The 25,756-nt window shown below is 52.0% G+C and overlaps 1 protein-coding gene across 4 annotated transcripts in view; it reads right to left on the reverse strand.

Moving 5' to 3' along the window:
- UBE2O (ubiquitin conjugating enzyme E2 O) overlaps nt 1-25,756 on the reverse strand; it is a 66,815-nt gene that overhangs the window by 10,754 nt on the left and 30,305 nt on the right. For 3 of the 4 annotated variants that reach the window (XM_009191303.3, XM_009191302.3, XM_003913475.4), the window contains exons 2-6: nt 6,161-6,220; nt 5,863-5,973; nt 2,022-2,119; nt 1,471-1,534; nt 443-586 (exon numbers count right to left, since the gene is read on the reverse strand). In XM_009191303.3, the coding sequence (XP_009189567.1) occupies nt 443-586; nt 1,471-1,534; nt 2,022-2,119; nt 5,863-5,973; nt 6,161-6,220 (477 nt within the window). Of the gene's footprint in view, nt 1-442; nt 587-1,470; nt 1,535-2,021; nt 2,120-5,862; nt 5,974-6,160; nt 6,221-18,515; nt 18,791-25,756 lie in introns of all 4 variants that reach the window. The other variant, XM_021928017.2, reaches the window with a different exon arrangement.

Consider the following 25,756-nt stretch of genomic DNA (forward strand, 5'->3'; position numbering starts at 1 on the left):
GACACGCCAGTCAGGGCAGGCTCTGACAGCACTCTCTTTAGCCAGTTGCCCAAAGCCCACTCGACCTCCAGAGCAGGAAACTGATCTTCCTAGTGTAGCACCAAGTACAGACACATCAGAGCAGACCCCAACTGTAACCACGGCCCACACCCAATGCCCAGGACCCGTGTCACTGCTCACACCAGCCAGGGGCCACTGGAACTGCCACTTGCCACCCTCCCACCTTGCTCAGCCTGTACAGGCTGGGCTGGGGGACGTCTGTCTTTTGGTCACTATGACCAGAGCCTGGGTTCCCTTTATCCTCAAAGCCCTTTGAGATCAACAGGGTCCAGATGCCGAAAAGTGGGGCTCAACCCTCAGAGCGGGCAGGAAAGGGGCAGCAGCTCAGCTCCGGGGTGCGGAGGTCAAGGATTCGGTTTCCTGTCCCTGGGCCCGGACCCACCTCTTCCACCACCACTCGGAACTTGCTCTTGGTGCTGAGCACAGGCTTGACACCTGACAGCCATTGGACACTGGAGAAGATCTTGGCAGGGCCAATGAGCACCTGGCCTGGGTAGAAGCCGTAGGAATCGTCAAAGAAGAGACCCTGCAGGATGTGGGGCCAGAGGAAAGTCCCTGTGAGCGGTGTCTCCTTGGGTGACCGTGCTCTCCACGCCTGTGCCTGCTGGCTGCCCACCTGCAGAAGCCCACTCACACACAGGCCCCACACGCCCTAAAACAAGTCCTGTGGCTCCAGATCAGCGCTTCCCAAACCCCGGGTCCGCAGAGGTCACCTGGCACCCTTGTTCAAACATAGGTGACTCATTCCATGCTCCTTGGTCAAGGGCTCACACGCTGAGGAACAAGGCTCCAGAGAGCAGCGGTCCTGAAACCTGTTTGCTCACGCACCCCCTGTATATCTACTTGTTTGCCGTGTGTGTCCACGTACTATTATAACTACTACATCATCCTGTACTGAGAGACAAAGTAGGACCTTAAAGGACGAGAAAAAAGCTAACAAAAATGCAAATAAAAGTTCTAATACTGTGGGCGCAGTGGCTCATGCCTGTAATCCCAGCACTTTGGGAGGCTGAGGTGGGCAGATCACCCAAGGTCAGGAGTTCAAGACCAGCCTCGCCAACATGGTGAAACCTCATCTCTACTAAAAATATAAAAATTAGCCGGGCGTGGTGGCGCATGCCTGTAATCCCAGTTACTCAAGAGGCTGACGTTGTAGTGAGCCAAGATCGCACCACTGCACTCCAGCCTGGGCAACAGAGTGAGACTCTGTCTCAAAGAAAAAAAAAAAAAAAAGGTTCTAATATTTTCTGCCTATACCCAAACTTTTAGATCCTCTGGCGCGCACCCGCCCCTTTTCTAGGAAACCGCTCTTGTTTAGCTGGGTCCAGCTACAAGCTCTTTGCTAAGAAGTCCTCCTTCCAGAGGACTGAACAATCAGAGAAGGGTGCCGGCCTGGATGGAGCACACTACCGAGTCGCTGACGTGCGGGCAGACGTCGTAGAGCTTGGCGCCATCTTCCGTGTTCATGGAGCACCTAAAACAGAGAACAGAGGTTTAGTCTCCACCAGGGGACACAGGGAGTACCAAACAGTTGCAATCCTGAGATGCCAGTGTGTCACATGCCCTAAATAGCACAATTCGTCTTCAACCATTAACAGCCCGAGGTAGTACAAGAAACTCCCCACAATGAACAAGACCCCAAGTGCCATTGGAGTGCTTGCTCAGCACCCTCACAGTGCCTCAAGTAAAGCATCAGCCTCCAGCAGATACCCTCAATGAAAATGTTTCTCCCTATGCCAGGACAGATCAGAAACAGCAACAGAATTAGGCCATGGCAGATAAGGAGAATGGTACAGGGTTAGGCCCTGATTTGCAGGTTAGGCCCTGGATGCCTGCAACATCTGTCACTGCTCTTGATCAAACCTGTCATCACTGTCCCTAGGAGGAAACACCCTCCTCCTCCCCTCTTTCCAAGAGGCTGTCCTTCCCAAGCCGATGGCTCTCTGGTGGTGAGACTCTACCTGGCACCGTTGGATAGCTTCAGGATGATCTGGTTCTTCAAGTCGTAGACCTTCCCCAGCCAGCAGTCATAGGCAATGTAGTCCCCATACATGAAGGGCTGCAGACCAAGGGGGCAGGGGCAGTGAGACACAGCAGACAATGTTCATGTCCAGGGCACAGATTCCTCTATGCCCCACTGAGACAGGAAGCGGGAGGATCTAGACAGCTCATTGTCTGGACCGGTTGGCTACTAGCCCTAAACAGCTGCAGCAGCAGGCCCTCCCTACAAGTTCTAGGCTGCATCCCAGCTGCTCTTCCCAGTGAGGAGGAAGTGGTGGTGGCTGTGGGGCTGCCTGGAGGGAACGGGGTGGGTGATGCAGGGGCAGAGGCCTGATGGCATCCATGGACATGGGACAACCATGGACACAGGACACCTGGCAAGTAGGCTGTGGAGGTGGCAGGCAGAGGAGGCAGCCACACCATTGGGGGATGGCTATATGGAGAGTGCTCTGAGTAAATACGTTAACACATCAAGGATATCGAGAGCCAAGGTTCTCACTGTTGGAGAAGGTGCCCAGGTGTTTACTAACAGAAAGGGAGCAGGAAGGAGGAGAAGGAAGAGGAGTCTGAGGTGTTTAGGTGGAAGTGGATGTATCAGGATTAACTCACATATTTTATTTTACTTTATTTTTATTTTTTTAGAGACAGGGTCTTGCTCTATTGCCCAGACTGGAATGCAATGGTGTGATCTTGGCTCAATGTAACCTCCATCTATGGGCTCAAGTGACTCTCCCACCTTAGTCTTCTGAGTAGCTGGGACTATAGGCACGTATCACCAGGCCTGGCCAATTTTTTCATATTTTTTTTGGTTGAGATGGGGTTTCACCATGTTGCCCAGGCTGGTCTTAAACTCTTGAGCTCAAGTGATCCATCTGCCTCAGCCTCTCAAAGTGTTGGGATTATAGGCGTGAACCACCGCACCCGTGAACTCTGCCTGAACTCATATATTTTAATATACACATACAGCAGGCAGTGATATATTTAGATGTGTGTATACATGTAATACATCTGTATTTCCTAGTGTGTCCCAAAAGGGCCAAGTAGCAATGAGCACACCTAGCATCCAGATCTTGGGTTTTAAAAATACCATTCTCTGAAAGCAATGAGGCTTCTTGGAGAAATGGTTGATTCTGGGGCTGGACCACAAAGAGTACAAGATGAGCCTGGCACACCTCATGCCAGAAAGAAAGAAAGTGCTTAAAAAACCAACAGAAAGGGCCATGTGAGAAGGACATGAAAGCTAGCTTGAAGTGGCTCCCACTGGCTAAATCTGGGACCATCTAAACAACAGAACAGATAATAGTAGTAATTAATTATAACCAATGAATAAAACAGAAATCTCTAAGTTCATACTGATAAAAAAAAATGAATACATAAATGGGGCAGAAGATAAAGCTCTTCTACAGAGCAGAATGCCAGCTAAAAGAAATGAGGGGGAACAAGGGAGTCACAAAACCACCATTTAGCAACATCAGAGCAATGGCTGGTGCAGGCAGGACTGTGAATGGACGCCAAAGCTGGTGGATTTCAGTTTGACAAATGACAGGGTATAGACATAATCTGGGACTATGTTCCCAAAAATACAATCACTTAAAGGGGGTAAATGGTGAGTTTACGGTGGAGAGATCTGGTGGACAACAACATGACCAGGAGTCAAAGTGAACAACCCCAGCACTTTGGCTATGGGGTACCATGGACCAGGGCAGAGCTCTGCGGCGGGTCTGCAAAGAACACGTGGGCATGAGGCAACACCAGACAGACCCAGGCTGAGGGTCAAGTTACTGAATGCATCACTGTTCAGGGCATGGAAGACAAAGAAAGGCTGGGAAACGATTCCAGATTGGAGAGAAAACGAAGAGATGACAACTCAATGCAAGATGTGTTCCTGAATTGGGTCCTGCATCCGCAAAGAAAAGAGTAGTGTTGGGACAACTGCATGTGGTCTGTGGACTGGACAGTAACTATCAACGTCCACTTCAATCTGGGGTCATATGAGCATACAAAGAGGAGGGGTTGTCCAGAGCTTGGAAAAACACACAAGAGGTGTGTGTGTATTTGGGGCGTGGATAGGATCATCATATCTGTAGCTTGCTCTCAAATGTTTTGGGTACCTAAGCTCTCTTTTTTTGAGACGGAGTCTCGGCCTCTGTCAGCTTCAGGTTGGAGTGCAGTGGGTCGGATCTCAGCTCACTGCAAGCTCCGGCCTCCGGTTCACGCCTTCCTGCCTCAGCCTCCCAGTAGCTGGGATTGTGGCGCCCACCACCTCGCCTCGCTAAGTTTTTTGTATTTTTTAGTAGAGACGGGGTTTCACTGTGTTAGCCAGATGGTCTCTATCTTCCTGACCTCGCGGATCCGCCACTGGCCTCGGGCCTCCCAAAGTGCTGGATTACAGGCTTGGTTTTTCACCACCCGGCCTGTTTTGGGAATAAAAAGACTGGAGGGGGATCTCTGGGAGAAGGAGGAGGAAGGTGATGGAGCAAATGGAGGGAAATCTTTTTTTTGTTTTGTTTTTTTTGTTTTTTTTTGAGATCGGGTCTTGCTCTGTCACCCAGGTTGGAGGCAGTGGTCGGATCTCAGCTCACTGCGTAGCTCCAGCCCCTGGTTCACGCCTTTGCATTCTCCTGCCTCAGCTCTCCCGAGAAGCTAATCAAGATGCCTGGCCACCTCAGCCTCGGGTTGTTTTTTGTATTTTTTTTAGTAGAGAGGGGGTTTCACTGTAGCTCGCCAGGGATGGTCTCGACCTCCTGACCTTGTGTGATCCCGCCTGCCTCGGCCTCCCAAAGTGCTGGATTACAGGCTTGAGCCCACTGGCACCCGCCAAGGAGTGAAATTCAACAGCTGAGGAACCCAGATGAGGGGACAAAGGAATTTACAACTTTTGGTAAGTTTAAAATCATTAAAAAAATAAATTATCGGAAATAATTAATTTTTTTTTTTTTTTTTTGACGGAGTCTCTGTCAGCCTAGGCTGGTGGTGCGATCTCGCTCACTGCAAGCTCCACTTCCTGGGTTCACGCCATTCTCCGCCTCAGCCTCCGAAAGTAGCTGGGACTACACCACCACCCGCTAAGGTTCAGGACATTTTTTAGTAGACTGGGTTTCACCATGTTAGCCAGGATGGTCTCGATTCTCCCGACCTCGTGATCCACCCGGGCCTCGGCCTCCCAAAGTGCTGGGATTTCAGGCTTGAGCCACCGCTACCTCGGCCTTTTTATAACTTTTTGAGACGGAGTCTTGCTCTGTCACCCAGGCTGGAGTGCAGTGGCCGATCTCGCTCACTGCAAGCCCGGCCTCCCCGGTTCATGCAATTCTCCTGCCTCAGCCTCCCCGAGTAGCTGGGACTACAGGCACCCGCCACCTCGCCTCGCTGTTTTTTTTTTTTTGTAATTTTTAGTAGAGACGGGTTTCACTGCGGAAAGCATAGGATGGTCTCTGACTTGACCTCGTGATCCGCCCGTCTCGGCCTCCCAAAGTGCTGGGATTACAGGCTTGAGCCACCGCGCCGGGCCATAATTAATTTTTTTAAACGAAATATTAGAGGAGAAAGGAAAACACTTAAAGATAACCACACTGGTAGCCTACGCTGGGGCTGTGGAAGGGCACGTCCTGACCTCACATCTAAATGGCTTACTTGAAAGCAGGGAAAACAAGGCTATAGGAGCCAGCTGGCTGCTGTGCTCTGCCTTCTGACCCAGGAAGGCTGTGCTTGGTAAGAGCAGGGAGGAGGCTGTAGCGCACAGGTCGTGCCGCCGAGAGAACCAGAGGGCCCAGAAAGCATGATGAGAAGACAGGGCTGGCTCACCCAGATGTGCTGTAGGTCCTTGCTGTTTACAGGATAGATGATGCAGTTGGTGCCGATGAGCTTGACGGCACAGTCGATGTTGACGTCGATCACCGTGCCACACTGACTGTCCTGGGGGAGGGAGGAGGCATATGCAAGTCCCACGGTGCAGCAGCCCTGGTCACCATGGGAGACCCAGCCCAGGCAACCCCAGCACGCCCCCTGCAGAGCTGGCCAGCTCTCCCACATACAGAGCACAAGGTGGGCAGGCTCAAGTCCCTAAGGTGGCTGCACCCCAGGCCCGGGACGCAGGACTCACGGTGGATCGCATGTGCCGGACCACATCTCGGGGCACCACAGAACGGTCCTCTAGTTTCAGCTGTAAAAGAACAGAAATGTGAGAGATGTGAGAGAATGGGCTCTAAAGCCACCACAGAATACGGTTTTCTTTTTTTTTTTTTTTTTTTTTTTTTGAGACGGAGTCTGGCTCTGTCACCCGGGCTGGAGTGCAGTGGCCAGATCTCAGCTCACTGCAAGCTCCGCCTCCCGGGTTCCCGCCATTCTCCTGCCTCAGCCTCCCGAGTAGCTGGGACTACAGGCGCCCGCCGCCTCGCCCGGCTAGTTTTTTGTATTTTTTTAGTAGAGACGGGGTTTCACCGTGTTCGCCAGGATGGTCTCGATCTCCTGACCTCGTGATCCGCCCGTCTCGGCCTCCCAAAGTGCTGGGATTACAGGCTTGAGCCACCGCGCCCGGCCAGAATACGGTTTTCTTCCAACTTCTTCTGAAGTGTCACATCCACACTGTTAAGTGCACAAATCCTAAGCGTTCGGCTAGCAGCATTTTCACAGACCGCACACACCTCCGACCAGCACCGCGACCCAAGGCGGAGTGCGTCATGCCCACAGGCCTCCTGGGGCCCCTCTGGTCACTGTCTCGCCCACCAAAGGCAAACACTCGGCTCGCCGGGGGTATCCTTCCTCACGCTGAACAGTGGGGCTCAATGACAGATCACATAAGGTCGCACTTTAATGAAGGATTTAACAGCCCATTCTACAGAGAGCAAAACATTTGCTTTGCGTTAAATCTTTTTTCTGCCCTCTGCAAGTGCCTGCCCTAGCTGATCAGTGCTGAGGGAGAGTGGGCTGGGGGAGGAGCAGGACACCAGGCTGCGGTGGGTCACCCTGAAGCCTGGCTATCACCGGACACCACGTTCTAATCTGGGTTATCCTCCTGACCAGCTGCAGCCTGTGCCTTATCTGCTGTGCTTGGAGCCCTGCAGGCTGCTAAGTAACCCTCAGGATGGTTGGCTCTTGGAGCCCGGCCAACTGCACGAGCACCTGATTGTCCCTTTATGCACAACTGGCAGCGGCCGCTGCCTCCTGCTGCTCCATCTCGCAACAGCCCAGGCAGGAGATGCTCCCACCAGGCCAGCCTGCCTTCTTTTTTAGCTGGTTCCTCCAACCTGGGGCAGCTCCTCAATGGTTCTTCACTGAGTCATAATCAGGGACGGGTCTGTGTGTGTGTCCACCTCCAAGACCCCAAACCACATGGCTGGAGAGCGGTTTCCTCAAATAGCCAACCAGACACTTCTCCTTGACCTGGGGGCACCGAGAGTTCACCACCAAGAAAGGAGAACCAAGTCGCTGAAAAAGGAAGACACTGGCTCAGTGTCACTTAATTGCTGGCAACGACAACTAAAACAAACTCTGTTAGTAGAAGAACATGACTCACAAAAAAAGGAAAGAAAAGCAATGGAGCCCAGCACCAACCAGCAGGGCAGAGAGTCCCACAGGAACTCATGAGCCCAAGTTTTGTTTGTTTGTTTTTTTACTGAGATGGAGTCTTGCTGTATTGCCCAGACTGGAGTGCAATGGCACAGTCTCGGGCTCACAGTAACCTTCGCCTCCCAGGTTCAAGCAATTCTCCTGCCTCAGCCTCCCAAGTAGGTGAGACAGCAGGCACGTGCCACCACACCCGGCTAATTTTTGTATTTTTAGTAGAGATGGGGCTTCCCCATGTTGGCCAGGCTGGTCTCGAACTCCTGACCTTGTGATCTGCCTGCCTCAGCCTCCCAAAGTGCTGGGATTACAGGCATGAGCCACTGCATCCAGGTATGATCCCAAGTTTCAAATGACAACGAGCCCAGTAAATGCAGCGTTCTCGAGTCAGACACAGGAAAGTCAGGCAAACCAGTCCTGCCGACACGTGGAAGGAGGGATGCAGCAGCCGTCTCAGCATGGCTGAGGCGGAGTCACCAAGGCAGCGGACCACAGGTGGCACAAGGTGCACGGTACAGAGTAGGTGCTCAGCAAGGCCGGCAGCTGTGATCACCAGCCCTGTGAGCTGCGGGGTGAAGACCCCTGAAAGGTCAGGCTCTCCTTATCTCTGCTTCAAGACCCCAGGAGGCTGCAGGGGCATGTTGGCGTAACGGTGCCACTTTTCTAACTCAAAGAACATTCTGTGCTGTAACCCTCTGTGCCCAAATCTCCACTCTGAGACATGGTATTTTTTGCGCTGCCCCACCCTATCTTAATCCCCTGCTCCCATTTTAGACTTCAAAAAGCCACAATTGCTCCCAGAGAAGCCAGAAGCTGCAGGACAGCAGACTCCAATGCAAGGGGGACTGCACCATGTGTGGCGGGAGGGCTGCTGCCTCCACCACTTGGGGGTCCCTGAGAGAGCAGCCAGGAAAGGAGGCAAGAACAGCGCAGACACAGACCTAAATCAGGGCAGGCACTGATGGGACACTCTGTTCAGCCTAACTGGACCCTCAGGAATGCAGGGGAAACTGAGGTGTCAACTCTGAGGCTGAAGCAGAAAAAAACAGCTGGTGAAAACTGGCATCGTGGCAAGGCCAGAGGCTGGCAGGGCAGGCAGTGCCCAGTGCTCCCAGGAGAGGAAGCCTGGAAGCAAACGCCATTCTTCCCATGGGGTCTCCAGACAAGAGCAGCTCCACCCCACCAGGACGCTGCCTCCAGGGGCTCTTCTGACCTTTCTATGACAAGGCATTACGTTTCTCCAAAGCCCTGATGGTGCTGGGAGCAGACTGGGAGTGACAAGGGGCTGGGTGATGCTAACATGGTGGCTACACTCCCTTCCACTGGGAATTAGAACCTGAGACAATGGCATCTGGAAGGACTTAGGATGACTTGGGAGGCTCTCATGACTTTCCTTCCTAACTTCCTATACCCCACCTATACTGGGCACTGGCTTTCTCCAAATAAGCCCACACCCCCCCCCATCTGTAAGCCACTCCACTGAACAGCTCCCTCCAAACGTCCTCCTATCCCTGCCCCATGTGCACGACCTGCCTCACAAAGCCTGTCAGTGCCCCTGTCAGGAAGGAACCGCTGTGCTCCTGGTGAACGCAAGAGCTCTGGAGTTTTCCGCCTCATGCTAACCAGGTGATTCCTACCTGCCAGACAGTTCTCCAGGTGCTTCGCTGCTTTCACCCATGAGGTGCTCCACAACCCATGAAGCACCTCACTGCCATGCTCATTTCGCAGATACGCAAACTGAGACAGAGAAAATAAGCAACGCATTCAATGTCATCAAGCTCATAAGTAGTGGAGCTGGGATCTGAACTCAGGCAGTCTGGCCCCAGAGTCCGTTCTCTTAACCACATAAAAAAGCTCATCTCTCCCCAGAGCTACAGAGACAGGAAAAGACTTCTGGCGGTCTACACATTTAAAGACAGTGTTTCTTCTGCTTATGAAAGAAATGAACACTCTCTTCATTTCTGGGGCAAGTGGAAGGCAGCAGTGGTGGCCACTGACTGCAGATGCCTGCTGGGCGCAGTTTGCCCTCCACTTCCCCTTCTACCTCCAAAGAGCAAATGACAGGTGCCAGCCGGCCTGGCAGGTGAACACTAGAGGGCACTGTGTCCACTCTGGGAAAACACCAGATTTGTGAACAAAACTAAACCGTGGAATAAACCCAATCCCTACTGTTAAGGGGTGCCTTGCTTATAGTTTTAAAAAAATTGTTACTAGGAGGGGATCTGGGGTCGGGAGGTGAAGAGATTTCAACTGTCCTCATGGGCTCTGAAATTCTAAATAACGTGAGTTGGTAAGCTATTTATTGTCTAACATTTCCTTTTTTTTTTTTTTTTTTTGAGACGGAATCTCCTTCTCTTGCCCAGGCTGGAGTTCAGTGGCGTGATCTCGGCTCACTGCAAGCTCCGTCTCCCGGGTTCATGCCATTCTCCTGCCTCAGCCTCCCAAGTAGCTGGGACTACAGGCGCCTGCTACCATGCCTGGCTAATTTTTTGTATTTTTAGTAGAGATGGGCTTTCACCGTGTTAGCCAGGATGCTCTCGATCTCCTGACCTCGTGATCCACCCGCCTCAGCCTCCCAAAGTGCTGGGATTACAGGCATGAGCTGCTGCATCCGGCCTATTGTTTAACATTTCTTAGAAAGTTGTAACTATCAGAGGTTTCTGAACAGAAAAAGGACAAGATAAGATACCAAAATGCTAACAGTGTCTCTAAGCCAGAAGGGGTGGTGGCTGGTTTAAAATGAACACACACTACCTTTTTTTTTTTGAGACAGAGTCTCGCTTTGTCACCCAGGCTGGAGTGCAGTGGCACGACCTCGGCTTACTGCAACCTCTACCTCTGTGGTTCAAGCGATTCTCCTGCCTCAGGCTCCTGAGTAGTGGGATTACAGGCACATACCACCATGCCCAGCTAATTTCTGTATTTCTAGTAGAGATGGGGTTTCACCATGTTGGTGAGGCTGGTCTCCAACTCCTGACCTCGTGATCCACCCTCCTCAGCCTCAGTGGGTTACAGGCGTGAGCCTCCACACCCGGCAAACACACACTACTTTGCACACATGTGACGTGACAGTGGGGCTGCCCAGTGGAACCCAGGACCGACATCCTTTGTGCTTCCACTGGAAACAGGAGCAGCAAACAACACAGCTGCCCTCCAAAGAGAGGGATTCTGGCACATGCTAAGCGCCCATTCTCCTGCAGGTGGGATGTAGACAGAGACGCAGGGAAGGTGGTACCAAGTGCCACAAAGAAAAACTAGGCCACATGGGGGCCAGCAGGAGGAAAGCACAGTGAGGAATTTTAAATGGGTGGTCAGGAAAGGCCCCTCCAGGGTGATGCTGAACTAGAGATCGGGATGAGATGGGGAGTGAGCTTACCAAGCAGGGAGGAGTAGCTGTCAAGGTGCTGGGCGGAGTGACCAGCACAGGCTGGCAGGGCTTCAAGAAGGCAGAAGGCATGGAGCCCGGTTATTCAGGCCTTAGAGAGCCACAGGGAGGGCGTGAGATTGTATCCTGAGCAAGATGGAAGTCCCTGAAGGCCTCCACTCAGAGCCCTGGCCTGATGGTGATATCCAAAAGATCACCTGATTTTTGGGCAGGGAACGTGCTGAGAGAGGGAGCAGAGGCCAGTTAGACCAGTGGTTCTCACCTAGGGGTAATTTTGCTTCTCAAAGGACATTTGGCAATGTCTGGAGACACTTTCAGTGGTCGTAAAGGGTGGTGGTGGGGTTCTGGTATCTAGTGGGCAGAAGCCAGAATGCTGAGCATCTTGCAATGCCCAGGACAACCCTCAGCAAAGAATGGCATGACCAACGCACCCGCAGTGCCACAGCTGAGAAGCCCTGAAGGTGCTCTGGAGACGCAGGTGCTGAGACCCAAACAATGGTGGAGAAGGTGGGTCTGCGGACCAGCCTCTGGGTGTACCAAGTAGGAAATCAATCAAATGGCAAGTGAGGGTGAGGGACAATGCCAGGGCAGTAAGCAACGTGGCAAGAGGCTGGGCACTTCTGTTCTGCCCTATTTGAGCTCCCTGAAGCTCTGCTGGGGGCCACTTAGAGCAGGCATTCAGGAGTCGGGGAAACTCACTGGGGGCCTCTCCTGCCAGGAGCACTCTCCTCCACGGCTGCCTGACTCCCAAGGCGCATGCTGCTTCTCTGAGCTGCAATCTTGAGGCTGATCCCCGACAACACGGCAAAAGCAACCAGCTCGTCCTGCAGCTCCCGGTCCAGACCCTCATTCATAACATTGACCTTGACTGACCAGGTGGAGTCCGAATTCACTGTATAAAGTGTTCCAGGAATAGAAAACACAAACTGAGGCTGATCAACATGTTGAAAATACAAAGAAGCTAAATAAAGAAGCTACTTTTTTTTGGTGAGGGGGCGGGGTGGGGAGTGGGTGGGTGGGAAGGGCAGGGTTTCACTCTGTCGCCCAGGCTGGAGAGCAATCATGGCTCACTGCACCCTCCATCTCCCAGGTAATACTCCCACCTGTGTCCTGAGTAGCTGGGACTACAGGTGTACGCCACCATGCTTGGCTGATTTTTGTATTTTTTATAGAGACAGGGTTTTGCCATGTTATCCAGGCTGGTCTCAAATTCCTGGGCTCAAGCAATCCTCCTGCCACCAAAGTGTTGGGATTACAGGTGTGAGCCACTACACCTGGCCAAGAAGCTACTTTCAAGTGATTTTGAATGTCATGTCCCTGTAGGAGTGGGTGGCTCCTAAAGGCTGGGCTGCTCCCTGGAGGCCATGCCCTTACCCCAAGGCAAAAGGCAGCTTTGTGCCTGGCCACTAGCACCAGCATCTGAACACTAAAGGGGCTCCCAGTTCAAAAAGGGGAGCTGGAGGAAGTCCAAAAGAAGCGGCCTGCATGGAGCCTAAGCACTTACAGCTCAAGGCTGGAAGCCGCCGGCCATGCCACAGTCATCTCCAGGTGTCAGACATCAGGGAAGGCCACACCGGAGGAGACATGGGTGCTCTCTTTTAATCCCAGAGGAAAAAACCACCCCACCTCTTTGGAGGTTAGCAATGTAATTAATACCAGATTTTGTTTTTTTTCTTGAGACAGGGTCTCACTCTGTCACCCAGGTTGGAGGACAGTGGCGCAAGCAGGGCTCACTGCGGCCTCAACCACCTGGGCTCAAGTAATCCTCCTGCCTCAGCTTCCCGAGTAGCTGGGATTATAGGCGCATGCCACCACCTGGCTAATTTTATTTTTTTGTAGAGACAGGGTTTCACCATGTTGCCCAGGCTGCTCTTGAACTCCTGAGCTCAAGGGACCTCTTGCCTCAGCCTCCCAAAGTGCTGGGATTACAGGCGTGAGCCGCTGTGCCTGGCCTAACACTAGGTTTTCAGCTTACAGCCTGGAGTAGTCTCAAACAGAAAAGGTCCAGCATCATGCCAAGTGCCCACTGAGGCTTCGCAGACAGCCTGGGACCTCAAGGACAAGCGGACGGCCAGCCCCACACTATGTCCCTGGTGAGTGTGTAGAGAACAGGTCAGCTTGCAATGGTTCCTGACTTGGATTTGTGTTCAAAGAATGAGGCTTTCCCTTTGTAGGACGGAGTCAGACCCTAGACCTCTGAAGGTCCAGCAGCCACACATAGGACTGAAGCTGTTGACCTAGGCCAGGACTCAAAGACCAGATTCCTAAAAGGAAGATGAGATTAGACCAGCACTGGAAATTCCTAAATTCCAACTTGATACTTCCCAAAGAGTAAAAACAATCTGAGAAATGCCACTCCCCCACCCTTCCCCTGACCCCCCATCTCTTATAGTCTGAGCGGGGTCTGAGTCCTAGGTGTATGGAAAAAGAGTGAAATTGACAGTGGTCAACTGGGGGTGTGGGAGAGACAAGAGCTTCCAATTGTGCTGGGGACCTCAGGGGCTCCTAACCAGCCTCCCTCCCTCCCCTCCTGTCCCAGCTGAGGCCCCTTTGGCTCTTTGGTTGTCCCTGAGTTTGAAGGGTCTAGCTCCATGCTGCCGTGTGCCCACTCCACTGTCAGCACAGGTGTGGTGCCACTATAGTCCAAGACAGGGGTCACGTGTGTTAGTGCACATATAGATATTTTTCAGACTAAGAAACCCAACTCGGCCGGGCGCAGTGGCTCACGCCTGTAATCCCAGTGCTTTGGGAGGCTGAGGCAGTCGGATCACGAGGTTAGGAGTTCGAGACCAGCCTGGCCAACATGGTGAAACACCGTCTCTACTAAAAATGCAAAAATTAGCTGGGCATGGGGGTGGGCACCTGTAATCCCAGCTACTCAGGAGGCTGAGGCAGGAGAATCGTTTGAACCCGGGAGTCGGAGGTTGCAGTGAGCCAAGATTGCACCATTGCACTCCAGCCTGGGTGACCAGAAGACAGGGTGAGACTCTGCCTCAAAAACAAAACAAAACAAAAAAACTCAACTCAGTTTTGGGGGGTGGAAGCAGGAAACCTTGCTGAAGCCTAGGATCCCACTTTTTTTTACGAGACTGAGTCTGGCTCTGTCGCCCAGGCTGGAGATGCAGTGGCCAGATCTCCAGCTCACTGCAAGCCTCCCAGTTCACTGCCTCAGCTTCCCAGTGGGACCACGAGCGCCGCCACCTAAGCCCGGCTAATTTTATTTTAGTAGAGGGGTTTCCCCGTGTAGGATAGTCTCCCGATCTCCTGGCGTTTGTGATCCGCCCGTCTCGGCCTCCCAAAGTGCTGGGATTACAGGCTTGAGCCACCGCGCCCGGCGGATCCCACTTTTTTAGTGATTCCTATAGATTCAAGGCTAGACAAGAATACAAACATAAAATAAGGTACATATATTGTCTTTAAAGATTTTGCAAGAACCTGATGTAGAGATGGGGTGGAGGAAGTAAGGGTCAGTGACATCCAGCCCCATCACACAATGTTAATGCAGCTTGATGACCTGAGAAGCTACTTATATCAGATTGGAAAGTTTATCCCAGTGTGGATTTCTGAAAAAGCTGCAGAAATCTTAGAATGGCACATTCCCCAAAGCAGTACTTTTTTTCAAACCATGTGTTGTGACCCGTTAGTTGGTTATGGAACCAATTTAGTGGGTCATGGTCAACACTGGAAAAAAAAAATCTGAGTGCATTAATATACATGTGGTAAGAATAAGTACTATTAGGTTAGCACAAAAGTAATTACAGTTAAAATATTTTGAAAAAATCCTTTCAGTTGCATATATAACATATATGTGTCCTGGATCATGATATAAAATGTGTATTTTACTGTGGGTGACTGCTGAGAAGCTGGAGAATCTCCATTCTACTGAATTCTCTACCCAGCACCTGTGCCGACTCTCGGTCCTTTCTAGCCAGGCTTCAGGGCAGTTACATCAGAAGGAAGACATCCCTCTCATCAGAAGCTGGTCTTGGAATCAAAAAACACACAAACCAACACAAAACCCAAGACCCACACAGTCACACTCAGGCACTTTTAGGGTGAGGAACTTTAACTTTCTGACCTGACTTAAAATGCTACTAAATTGGCTCAAACAGTAAAACTAGGAGAGGCAGAAAATGGGGCCTCCTGTTGGAGCTGGACTCCTCTTCCAGCCTCTTCCTAAGCCTGATTTTCCAGTTTGGACTGGATTTGAGGATACGACTGGTCAGTAACTCCGGCTGCTGCCAGTGTGAGGACTTTCTCAGAGCAGTTGACCACCACGTGGCTGAGCCCTGATAACCCAGCAATCAGCTCACTGCCCACCTGAGGACAGAAGGTTTTACCAGCAAAGCACAAATGGCCAGGGGGCCTCACATGCCTGGGGAAGGGGAGGGAGAACCTCTGGTGCCCCTAGCTGGAAAATTCTGTCAATCATGAGCTATGGAAGCCATTCAACAGAGAAGCTGTGCTGACTGTTAACTGATTCAATAGTTTTTGAGTATTTTCTATAGACTTAGGACAAGACAAGAATACAAATATGTAATTAAGAATGGGTATTAGCTTTCTAGAACTTACACTGAGATGAGGGAGATAAAATGAAATTACACCTGAAAACAGTTATATACAAGTAAATAGAGCACTAAGCTGGGTGGGGGGAACAGAAACTGAGTCCTGTTTCTGGGTGGCAGCAGGGGAAGGCAAGCGGCCCCGGGTTGCAGGGGAACTGCACACCAGGGACAGCCCCCACGCCCTCATCCCTGACATCCTCTCTGATCTCACATTGCAGACTCTCAGGCCGGGCAATGCAGTGCCGCTGCATCAACGCCTGGAAACTCGGTTACAGCTCGCCAGCTTGCTGGAATGGCCTGGAGGCAGAGCCTGCCCGAGGGACAGAGAAAGGGGACTGAATCCAACTGCCTGCTAAGTGATGGGGAAGGACTGCAGAGATCGGCCTGGCAGGGGGCCAGCGGGCTGGTCTCTGCAGATGCTGCGGTGTTTGATATGCAATATGTGCAGTTGGCAGCAGGAGCTGGGAGCCAGCCTGCACCCCTTGGCTTGGCTCTCGGTTTGTCAACCTGGCTTAAAAAAAGACAAGAACAGCCCAGGCCTCCTGCATTTGAAGGGAGGGGACAGATGGGCATCTTTAGGAGAAGGCAGCCTCCTTCCTCAAAAGTATAAGTAAAAGGCAGAACAGTGATCAGCACGATTTCATGTCCTGTTCTTGTCAGGCCAGACTGGGATATCACTGCCTAACCAGTGGGCCTGGACTGTTCCATTTCAGATACAGGCTGCGGTCCTGTGGCTGTCGGGCATCCCTGAAAGAAAGGAGTCGGCCAGCTGGCCAGACACAGAGAAGTTTACAGCCTCCACACCCCTTAGTGTCTGATGCCATGTTAGCTCACGGAATGAGGGCCCAGGCTGCTAATCACACCAACTGACCCTGACGGAGCCCGCCAGGAAAGAACCCCACGTGCACCGCCTCTTCCAACCCTGTGACCCCACGCAGGAGGGGCCACTCTTGCTCTCACTCCACAGCAGACTGGGTGGCTTGCAGAGGTAAGTGACCTGCCTAAGGTCACCCAAGTGCCAGGACTCCAGAGCCTTTATTTTGCTCACCTGTCCTTCCTCATTTGACCTGTCTGGTCCCTGAGCATGGCCCTTGCTACCCCTGGACCAACTGGAACCATGCTGCCATTCAAGTGTGGCCCTGGGCCTGGCAATGTGGCTCACGCCTGTAATCCCAGCACTTTGGGAGGGCGAGGTGGGTGGATCACTTGAGGTCAGGAGTTAGAGACCAGCCTGGCCAACATGGTGAAACCCTGTCTCTACTAAAAATACAAAAATTAGCTGGGCGTGATGGTGCATACCTGTAATCCCAGCTACTCAGGAGGCTGAGGCAGGAGAATTGCTTGAACCCAGGAGGCTGAGGTTGCAGTGCGCTGAGATCGCACCACTGCACTACAGTTTGAGCAACAGAGTAAGACTCTCTCTCTATATATATATACAAAGTGTGGCCCTGGACTGGCAGCCCAGCATCTTCCCTCAGCTTGCTGGAAATGCAGACTCTCAGGCCCCAGACCTGCTGCCTGGGAACCATCTGAAAAAGTTCCCCAAATGATTCTGATGCACACCCCCCGAGAAACAGCTAAAAGGGACTGCATACCTCTGAGCTGCTTCTGGGAAAATTCTAGTTTTGGGGAAACAGCGGTGTTCCCCTGTAGCTATGCTCCCCAGGAGAAGAGGAGCCCTTGAAGGGGCTGTGTCCAAGAAGTGGGGCAGGGCCTGCTCTCAGCCATGACAGACCTCACGTGGAAAAGACACCACCTCGCTGAGCCCACACCACTTCCCCATGCTTCTCAAACACCTGCACTTACTATTTCAAGGCAGATGAAATGAACACCATCCCGGGATGCTGGCATCACTGGGACACCAGCTGGCCTGGAGAGTGGGAGTTGACCAAAATGTCACTTCTTGGCTGGATCATTAGGTCCCAAGACCCTCAACTGCCCATCTTTCCACCTCCATCTCTCCCAAGGCACAACAGCAACAAGCAGCTCATCTCAGGACAGTGAGCCAAGACTCAAATACTAACTACAACAGCACCATCATGGAGACTGGGAGGAGTTTCTGCCCACTTCTGCAGGTGCAGTGAGGCAAAGCTGCAGCTGGTCACGTGGAGGCTACACGCTGCAGGGGACAGAGATGTGGAGTATAAGCTTCCGGGCACAGAGACCAGGTCCTGCAGGGGCCACAGAGTCGCCACTCCCCAGCTGTGTGTGCTAGTCATGTCACCTCTCTGGGCACCAGATGTCTCATCAGCTCAGTGGGCAACACTGAGGTGAATGAGCTCCAGGCCCTTCCAGCTACGGCTCCAGAGCTTGTCCCCTAAACGCCTCCTGGGGCCCTGATTTCCACCTGCCTGGCACCTCTCCCTGACTCAGGGGCAGGCTTCTGCTCTTCACATGTGGGCATTCCCACTGACTGTCAGAGCATGCCAGCCAAATGGCAACGACATCCCTGGGCAGCATGGCCCAAGGAGGCCCGCATGGCTGGGACACCAGGGCAGGTCCCTAGACGAGGACATCTTCCCTGGAGAAGACAATAACATTTACAAAGAACAGAACACAATGCAAAATTTCATGTACGGGCACATCAGGATTTAGATGTATTAGTAAAGTGAGGGGATTTTAGATACACTGGGAGAGCTATCTGAAGGGAACCAACAGGAAATCTTACAGTATTAACTACCTCCTTGTTAATATGATCAACATTCTCTGCCCCCTCCTTTTTATGAGTGTGGACACACCCACCCCTAGTGATAAGAGGACATGGTTGGAGGCCAAATGAGAGTGCATGGGGGCTGAACTGAGCTGGGTCTTTAGAGGCCATCACTAAAACACCTGGCAGAGAGTGCCTTCGACTGCAGGAGGAAAGAATGCTGAGCAGGTCAAGGGGCAGGAAACAGACGTCCGTGAAGAGACGTCTGGGTGAAGAGACGAATGCCTCACTGCACCTGCAGAAGTGGGCAGAAACTCCTCCCAGTCTCCACGATGGTGCTCTTTCAGTTGGTATTTGAGTCCTGGCTCACTGCACTCAGATGAGCTGCTTGTTGCTGTTGCGCCTTGAGAGAAGTGGAGGTGGAGAAGTGGGCAGATGAGGTTCAATGCTCTTCACCACCTCAGGAGGAAGGCACCGGGGAGGTCACAGAGGTGGGACGCGTGGAGTAGGCCTACACCCAAGTCCCATCCTGGGGACTAGGATAGCTGCCCCACACTGCCCTGGGGTGCCCTGAAGAAGGGACAATAGAACAGACACCAGCATGTGAGACCTGGAACCCCAGCCTTCTGATAATTTTTTCCATACAATTATGCATAAAACTTCCCTCTTCTAGGAGCCCAGAGTCTCCTGGAGGGCTCTCCTGGCCTCACGCAGAAACTCATTTTATCACAGTCCTGAATGAGGTACACAATTCCTGAAAGTAACAGACCAAACTGTACTTGGACTATAGGACACCCTCTTCTAGGAGCCATGCCTTACAACCAGCAACTGTGAGGCAGCATTTGGCTGTCTGCACCCTGTGCTGGTCTCTGAAGGGCAACCGGTGGAAGTTAACAGTTGGAGGAAGTCTAGATATTCAATTCAGCAGTGCTGAGAGCAAAAGTCTATGAAGCAGTGGAAAATGGAGCAGCCTCCACAGGCCCCTTGGAAGGAGGAACAGGTTTTAAGGCAGTTATCAGCTTGAAAAACACGGATTTGATTTTTCAACCCAAACCCACTGAATGAATCTCTGGGTGGAGACATTAATGTTCCCTAGGTTAATCTGATAGTTAAAAGAGTTCAACTTCTGACTGCCACGGTGACTCACGCTGTAATACCAGTACTTTGAGAGGCTGAGCTTTGAGAATCACTGAAGCCTAGGAGTTCGAGAGCCAGACTGGGCAACCTAGTGAGACCCTATCTCTACAGAATTTTTTTTTTTTTTAATTAGGCCTGATGGCTTATGCTCATTGTCCCAGCTACTTGGGGGGCTCCGGTGAGAGGATCAAGGCTACAGTGAGCCACGATCGCACCACTGCACTCTGGCCTGGGTGACAGAGTAAGACCCTATTTCAAAAAAAAAAAAAAATCCCTTTCTCCTAAAACAAAATATACTCTGACTACTTAGGAATATTTGTTTTTAATTTAAAAAAAAATGTTTTTAAGTTTACTGCTGATATGGGGGTGTAATGAAGAAAAAAAACAGAAAACACATTTTAAGTGAAATCCAGGGATCAAGGTATAAAAGTAAGGTGATTGAAAATAACTAAGAAGGGCCGGGCGCGGTGGCTCACGCCTGTAATCCCAGCACTTTGGGAGGCCGAGGCGGGCGGATCACAAGGTCAGGAGATCGAGACCATGGTGAAACCCCGTCTCTACTAAAAATACAAAAAATGAGCCGGGCGCAGTGGCGGGCGCCTGTAGTTCCAGCTACTCGGGAGGCTGAGGCAGGAGAATGGCGTGAACCCAGGAGGCGGAGCTTGCAGTGAGCCAGGATCGCGCCACTGCACTCCAGCTTGGGCGACAGAGCGAGACTCCGTCTCAAAAAAAAAAAAAAAGAAAATAACTAAGAAAGCGAGAGTTGACTGATGCCCACCCTTCAGCACTCCCTGACACACCCTTCCTGTGGTCCAGCCCTTGGGAAAGACACAGAGGCACCAGGTCCTCAAACTGATACAGCCCCAACCTTGACCCACCTCTGCTCAGGTGGTCCAGATCCCAGCCTGGGCCGGTTTCCACACTGACAAGAACAAGGCCCCGGGCCAGCTGCTGTCACTGTGGCAAAGAGCAGATCCCGCCAGCACGCATCCTTGGGAACCTGGGGGACATGGTTTCGCCACCTTAAAGACTTCCAGGCAGGAAGGCCATGCTGTGGCCCTGAGAACCCGATGCTCAGAGCTGTGACCAGACGGGAGCAAGTTGGTGTGAAAGTGTGGTTCTACCCACAAGGAAACTCAGAGTCTGAGAAAGAAGCATGCCGGCAGAAGGAGGCATGCCCGCTTGGCCCCATTCCTTAGCCATGGCCCTCGGGACCCTGGTGCTCTCTGCCCCTCTTTTATCACCTCCCTGCAACTGCGAATACACAGAAGCATGACATAACCTTGGGGCAGCAGAAAGCTGCTGCCTCACTCTTGCCGCAGCTCATGATCCAGAGCCTTACCCCTACCCAGCGCCGCAGCGGCCCCCTTCACGCCACACTCCCAAATGCCAAGGCTTGGCTGCTAATCAATAGCCACACTCTGCAAATGCACCGTACCTTCCCAGGCAGACTCATGCTGAAAAGGAGCCACTCAGCAGTGCTATTTTTAAAAATGCAAATATGGTAGGAAAAGGCAGTAAAAATAACACATGAGAGCCCTGATCCAAGGCCAGTTCTTTCCCCAGGGGCCAGGTTCCCACTGAAGTGGGAGCAGGCGGCTATGGAAGAGCAGGGGGGCCTATCTTCCCACAGTGGTCCTGGCTTCCTGCATCGTTTTGTATTCCTAATACCTGTGATTTCAGATCAATCCCAGTGGCCAGAAATGTTACAGACTCACCCACATCTTCACCCAAACACACCACCGAGCAACCCCACAAGCAGGCCAGGAGAATCTACCCCAGAGGCACCGGCAGGTTTCATGACCCACCCTGGAATGACTATGTCAAAACATTGCTGATTCTCCACTCCTTACAACTCTGTAATTACATCTTTCTGAGACAAACTGGGCTGGGGCGCTGCAGACATTTCTTTTTCACAGAGAAGCAGGAGCTTGGTAAAGGCGTGGGAAGCCAAGGAGGAAGAGACACGAGAGCCCTGGGATCAAGTGCAAGCTGGGGTCTTGCACCACTAGGTGCCGGTCCTGGCAGCATTCTAAATCGGCCTGCCACACACTCTTCATGTCTGTGGCCACAGAAAACCGCAGAGACAGGCTGACCCCAGTGGGTCGGCAGGGACAGCCTTGTCACTCACCCCCCTAGACTCCCAAATGCTAACCTTGACAGCAGGAGTCCTCCCTTTCTTCAGCCCCCCCACATTCCTGCAGTTAGGTCAGGACAGGCTCAGGTAGCCTGCCTTCTAAGCCAAGATTTCCAACAAAAATAAATATAAACACAGAGCATGATGTATCTGGGCTGAGTTCCTGGTAAAAGGCATGGATGGGAAAGTGAACAGGACTCAGCACCGCTCATTTGCTAAGTGGGTGCAGTCCATCAGTACTGCAGACTTCGCTCTAACAGGCCCCTTGCTCCTCTGACAGGAAATGGGAAACTCACAGCTACAGTGAGCTCCCTATAGCTGAACTCAACTGTAGGGAAATACTGCAGAAAGAAGCGACAGCCTGCTGTCAGCGCTCATGGCTGACACTGAAACACTGGAGTCACCCACATTAAAGCCACCAGAACATGCAACATGATTTGAGTGACTATTTTCTTTTTTCTTTTTTTTTTTGAGACAGAGTTTCACTCTTGTTGCCCAGGCTGGAGTGCGATGGCGCAATCTCAGCTCACCACAGCCTCTGCCTCCTGGGTTCAAGCGATTGTCCTGCCTCAGCCTCCCAAGTAGCTGGGATTACAGGCATCTGCCACCACGCCCAACTAATTTTGTATTTTTAGTAGAGACGGGGTTTCTCCACGTTGGTCAGGCTGGTCTTGCATTTCCGACCTCAGGTGATCCGCCCACCTCGGCCTCCCAAAGTGCTGGGATTACAGGCATGAGCCACCACACCCCGCCCTGAGTGACTATTTTCTATTTTCCCAGGGATGGAGTAATTAGCATCATTTGAGATCCATTACAACTGGTAACTGATGCCTTGGGACCCCTGGCAGAGAAGGGCTTTCTTTCATGGAGGAAAAGTCATATGCTTCCCATTTCTCCCATCCTGGCTGGCTCTATTTCCCCCAGTCCCTGGATCCCAGGAGGAAGTCAACAAGTCGCTGGCCAGGAGTCTGGAGAAGACAAGACGCCACCAGACTGCATCTGAGGACCCATCCCCTCTCCAATGGATCTGCATCCAGCGTGTTCAAGGACCACAAATCCCAGGTGGAGGAAAATGGGAAGATGGAGATGTCTCAAAGGCTCTGCTGTGTCCTTCCTTTAAGGGACAACCAAGCCACAGGAGGGTCAGGCAGGCCTGCGGTGATGTTTTTGAGACCTCTATGTGTGGTAAGTAATGGGACATGTCCTAAGTAAGCCCAAAATGCTAGTTCTCGTGGCCTCTCTCTCCAGCTTTTCCTCAGTTGCTCCCAACTATTTCAGTCACTCACTCATGCACAGACTGAGTGGTCCTGAAAGGGAAGATGATGTGCAGAAGCACGACCTAAATGAACGACACGGGGAGAGGGCATGGGCAAAGGGGGGCTCACCTTAACCTGGCTTTTCCCAGGCTGAGCTCAAGTCCCATCTCTCTTCCAGCAAGGGCTTGACAGGGATACAAACTGCTCTGTCATAAGGTCTGGGCCCCCAGTGACCTCTTCCTCCCATTCATCATACACTGTAGACCATTCATTCAGTTGTTCCCTTACTCATTCAGCAAACTGAATAACCACTGGATGGGCAGACACTGTGCCAGATGCCAATGAAACATCAAGAACACGAGACAGTCCTGCAGGGGTCCGAGCAGGACGGAGGTTCCGTCCTCAATGGTGCCGAGACACACCAGGCTGGGGGAGGTGTGGCCACCATGGGGAACAGTCATGGCTCACATGTTCCCCCAGATAGCTGCACCCAAGTTTCTGCTCAGATGTCACCTCCTCAGAAGGGCTTCTCTGGCCACCATGTCTGGAATTGCTCCTCCTCATTCTCTATCTACCTGCTTTATTTTTCTTCACAGCACTTACTGTTCCCACATCTGGAGTCCCTGCATACCACTGCCACTGTCTGTGTGCCCCATGGGGGTTAAAATGTAAACCCCACAAGGGCAGGCACTACGCACCACTGCACCCCAGCAAGTGCCTGGAACACAGAAGGGTGGCTCCGAGGAGTCACTAGAGAGAGCTGAAGGAAAGGTCATGGGAATTCAGAACAAGTGTCAAGAAAGGAGTGGTCAGCAATGCCTGATGCTGCTGAGAGATCCAGTGCTACGGGGATGTGTCCCTGCTAATCTGGGCTCAGTGGTCCCAATTGGTGGCGTGGGCAGAAGCCCCAGTGGCGGGGCCTGGAGAACATCTTGGCAATGCAGGAAATAGGAATCACAAGGTGGAGCTCATTCAGGAACTATGGCTGAAGAGCAGGAAAAGGAGGAAGAGGTAGGTGAGAGATGGATGTGGGCTGAGGAAGGGTCTCTCTTCAAGACATTAAAAATAGGGTCAAGCTGGGCGTGGTGGTGCGCACCTGGAGCCCCAGCTACTCACAAGAGGCTGAGGTGGGAGGATTGCTTAAGCCCAGGAATTCAATGCTGCAGTGAGCCCTGATCATGCCAATGCACTCCAGTTGGGTGACAGAGTAAGACTCTATCTCTAAAAAATAAATACAGTAAAAATAAAAATGGGGGCCAGGCGCGGTGGCTCACGCCTGCAATCCCAGCACTTTGGGAGGCCGAGGTGAGGGGATCATGAGGTCAGGAGATCGAGACCATCCTGGCTAACATGGTGAAACCCCGTCTCTACTAAAAATACAAAAAATTAGCCAGGCGTGGTGGCACCTACCTATAGTCCCAGCTACCAGGGAGGCCGAGGCAGGAGAATCGCTTAAACCTGGGAGGCGGAGCTTGCAGTGAGCCAAGATTGCGCCACTGCACTTCAGCCCGGGCGACAGAGGGAGACTCTGTCTCTAAATAAATAAATAAACAATAATAGGGTCAGGCGGGAAGCTGCCAAGGGAGAGTCTGAAGATTCAGGCTGGGGACATAACTGATAGAGGTGGTCTACGGCACAATGTCCGCAAAGGAACCAGAACACAGGAGAGGAGACCTCTCTTCACACTAGGAGGCTCTCAGCTACTTCCAGCAGGTTGGGTTCTCTTTTTTTTTTTTTTGAGATGGAGTCTCGCTCTGTCACCCAGGCTGGAGTGCAGTGCCATGATCTCCACTCACTGCAAGCTTCACCTCCTGGGTTCACGCCATTCTCCTGCCTCAGCCTCCCAAGTAGCTGAGACTATAGGCACCTGCCACCACGCCCGGCTAATATTTTTTGTATTTTTAGTAGAAACGGGGTTTCGCCATGTTAGCCAGGATGGTCTCGATCTCCTGACCTTGTGATCTGTCCGCCTCGGCCTCCCAAAGTGCTGGGATTATAGGCATGAGCCACCACACCTGGCCTTTTATTTTTGAGACAGAATTTCACTCTTGTTGCCCAGGCTGGAGTGCAATGGCACGATCTAGGCTCACTGCAACCTCTGTCTCCTAGGTTCAAGCGATTCTCCTGTCTCAGCCTCCCAAGTAGCCGGGATTACAGGCATGCATCACTATGCCCAGATAATTTTTGTATTTTTAGTAGAGATGGGGTTTCACCATGTTGATCAAGATGGTTTCGAACTCTTGACTTGAGGTGATCCACCCGCCTTGGTCTCCCAAAGTGCTGGGATTATAGGCGTGAGCCACCGTGCCTGACCTGCAGGTTGGATTTTCTAAATGGCAGCTGGAAATCCTTCAGTTGGTAAGCCCAGTGTACAACACACAATCACCATCACTTTGATGGCAGGCAGCACCTCTGCTACTACTCCCAACTGTGCCACACGCTACCAGAACCAGATGTCCTGCTGATAGCCACTTTTCATGCACGACTGCCCTCTCCCCTAGACTACAGGCTGCTCAGGGACAGGGTTGTATCATACCTCTTAGTCTCTCGTGGCTGGCAGAGTACATGTGCATGGGAGGCTCACAAGTATTTGCACACCACCTTTGGTCAACATTCTGGCCCAACAGATCAGCTCCCAAACCCCACCAATGGCAGTCTGTCGGTCTGATGTGACAGTTCTGATGGGTGTCCATAGCACTGGATATGGCATTGCATACAGTGATGTGCTCAGGGCCACAGGCCTGTGCCCTTGCCAGGATCTTGGAGTGGGAGGAATGAGATCAATCAGGAGGCAGAGGATGGGGAGGCACCCACCCTTCCATGCTTGTGGTCAGCTCAAGACACTTCCTTCATTCCTGGCTCAAACACTGGACCTACAGTCTCAGTGGTGGCTTTTGTGAAACTGGATCTTTTTTAGAAGGGGTGAAAAGTTGGAGGAGTTGAAAAGGAACAATGCGGGGGATTACTTGGGGGGATGTGTGTGTGTGTGTGTGTGTAAATCCACCA

This window comes from Papio anubis, chromosome 17, assembly GCF_008728515.1.
Source record: "Papio anubis isolate 15944 chromosome 17, Panubis1.0, whole genome shotgun sequence".
Taxonomy (NCBI): domain Eukaryota; kingdom Metazoa; phylum Chordata; class Mammalia; order Primates; family Cercopithecidae; genus Papio; species Papio anubis.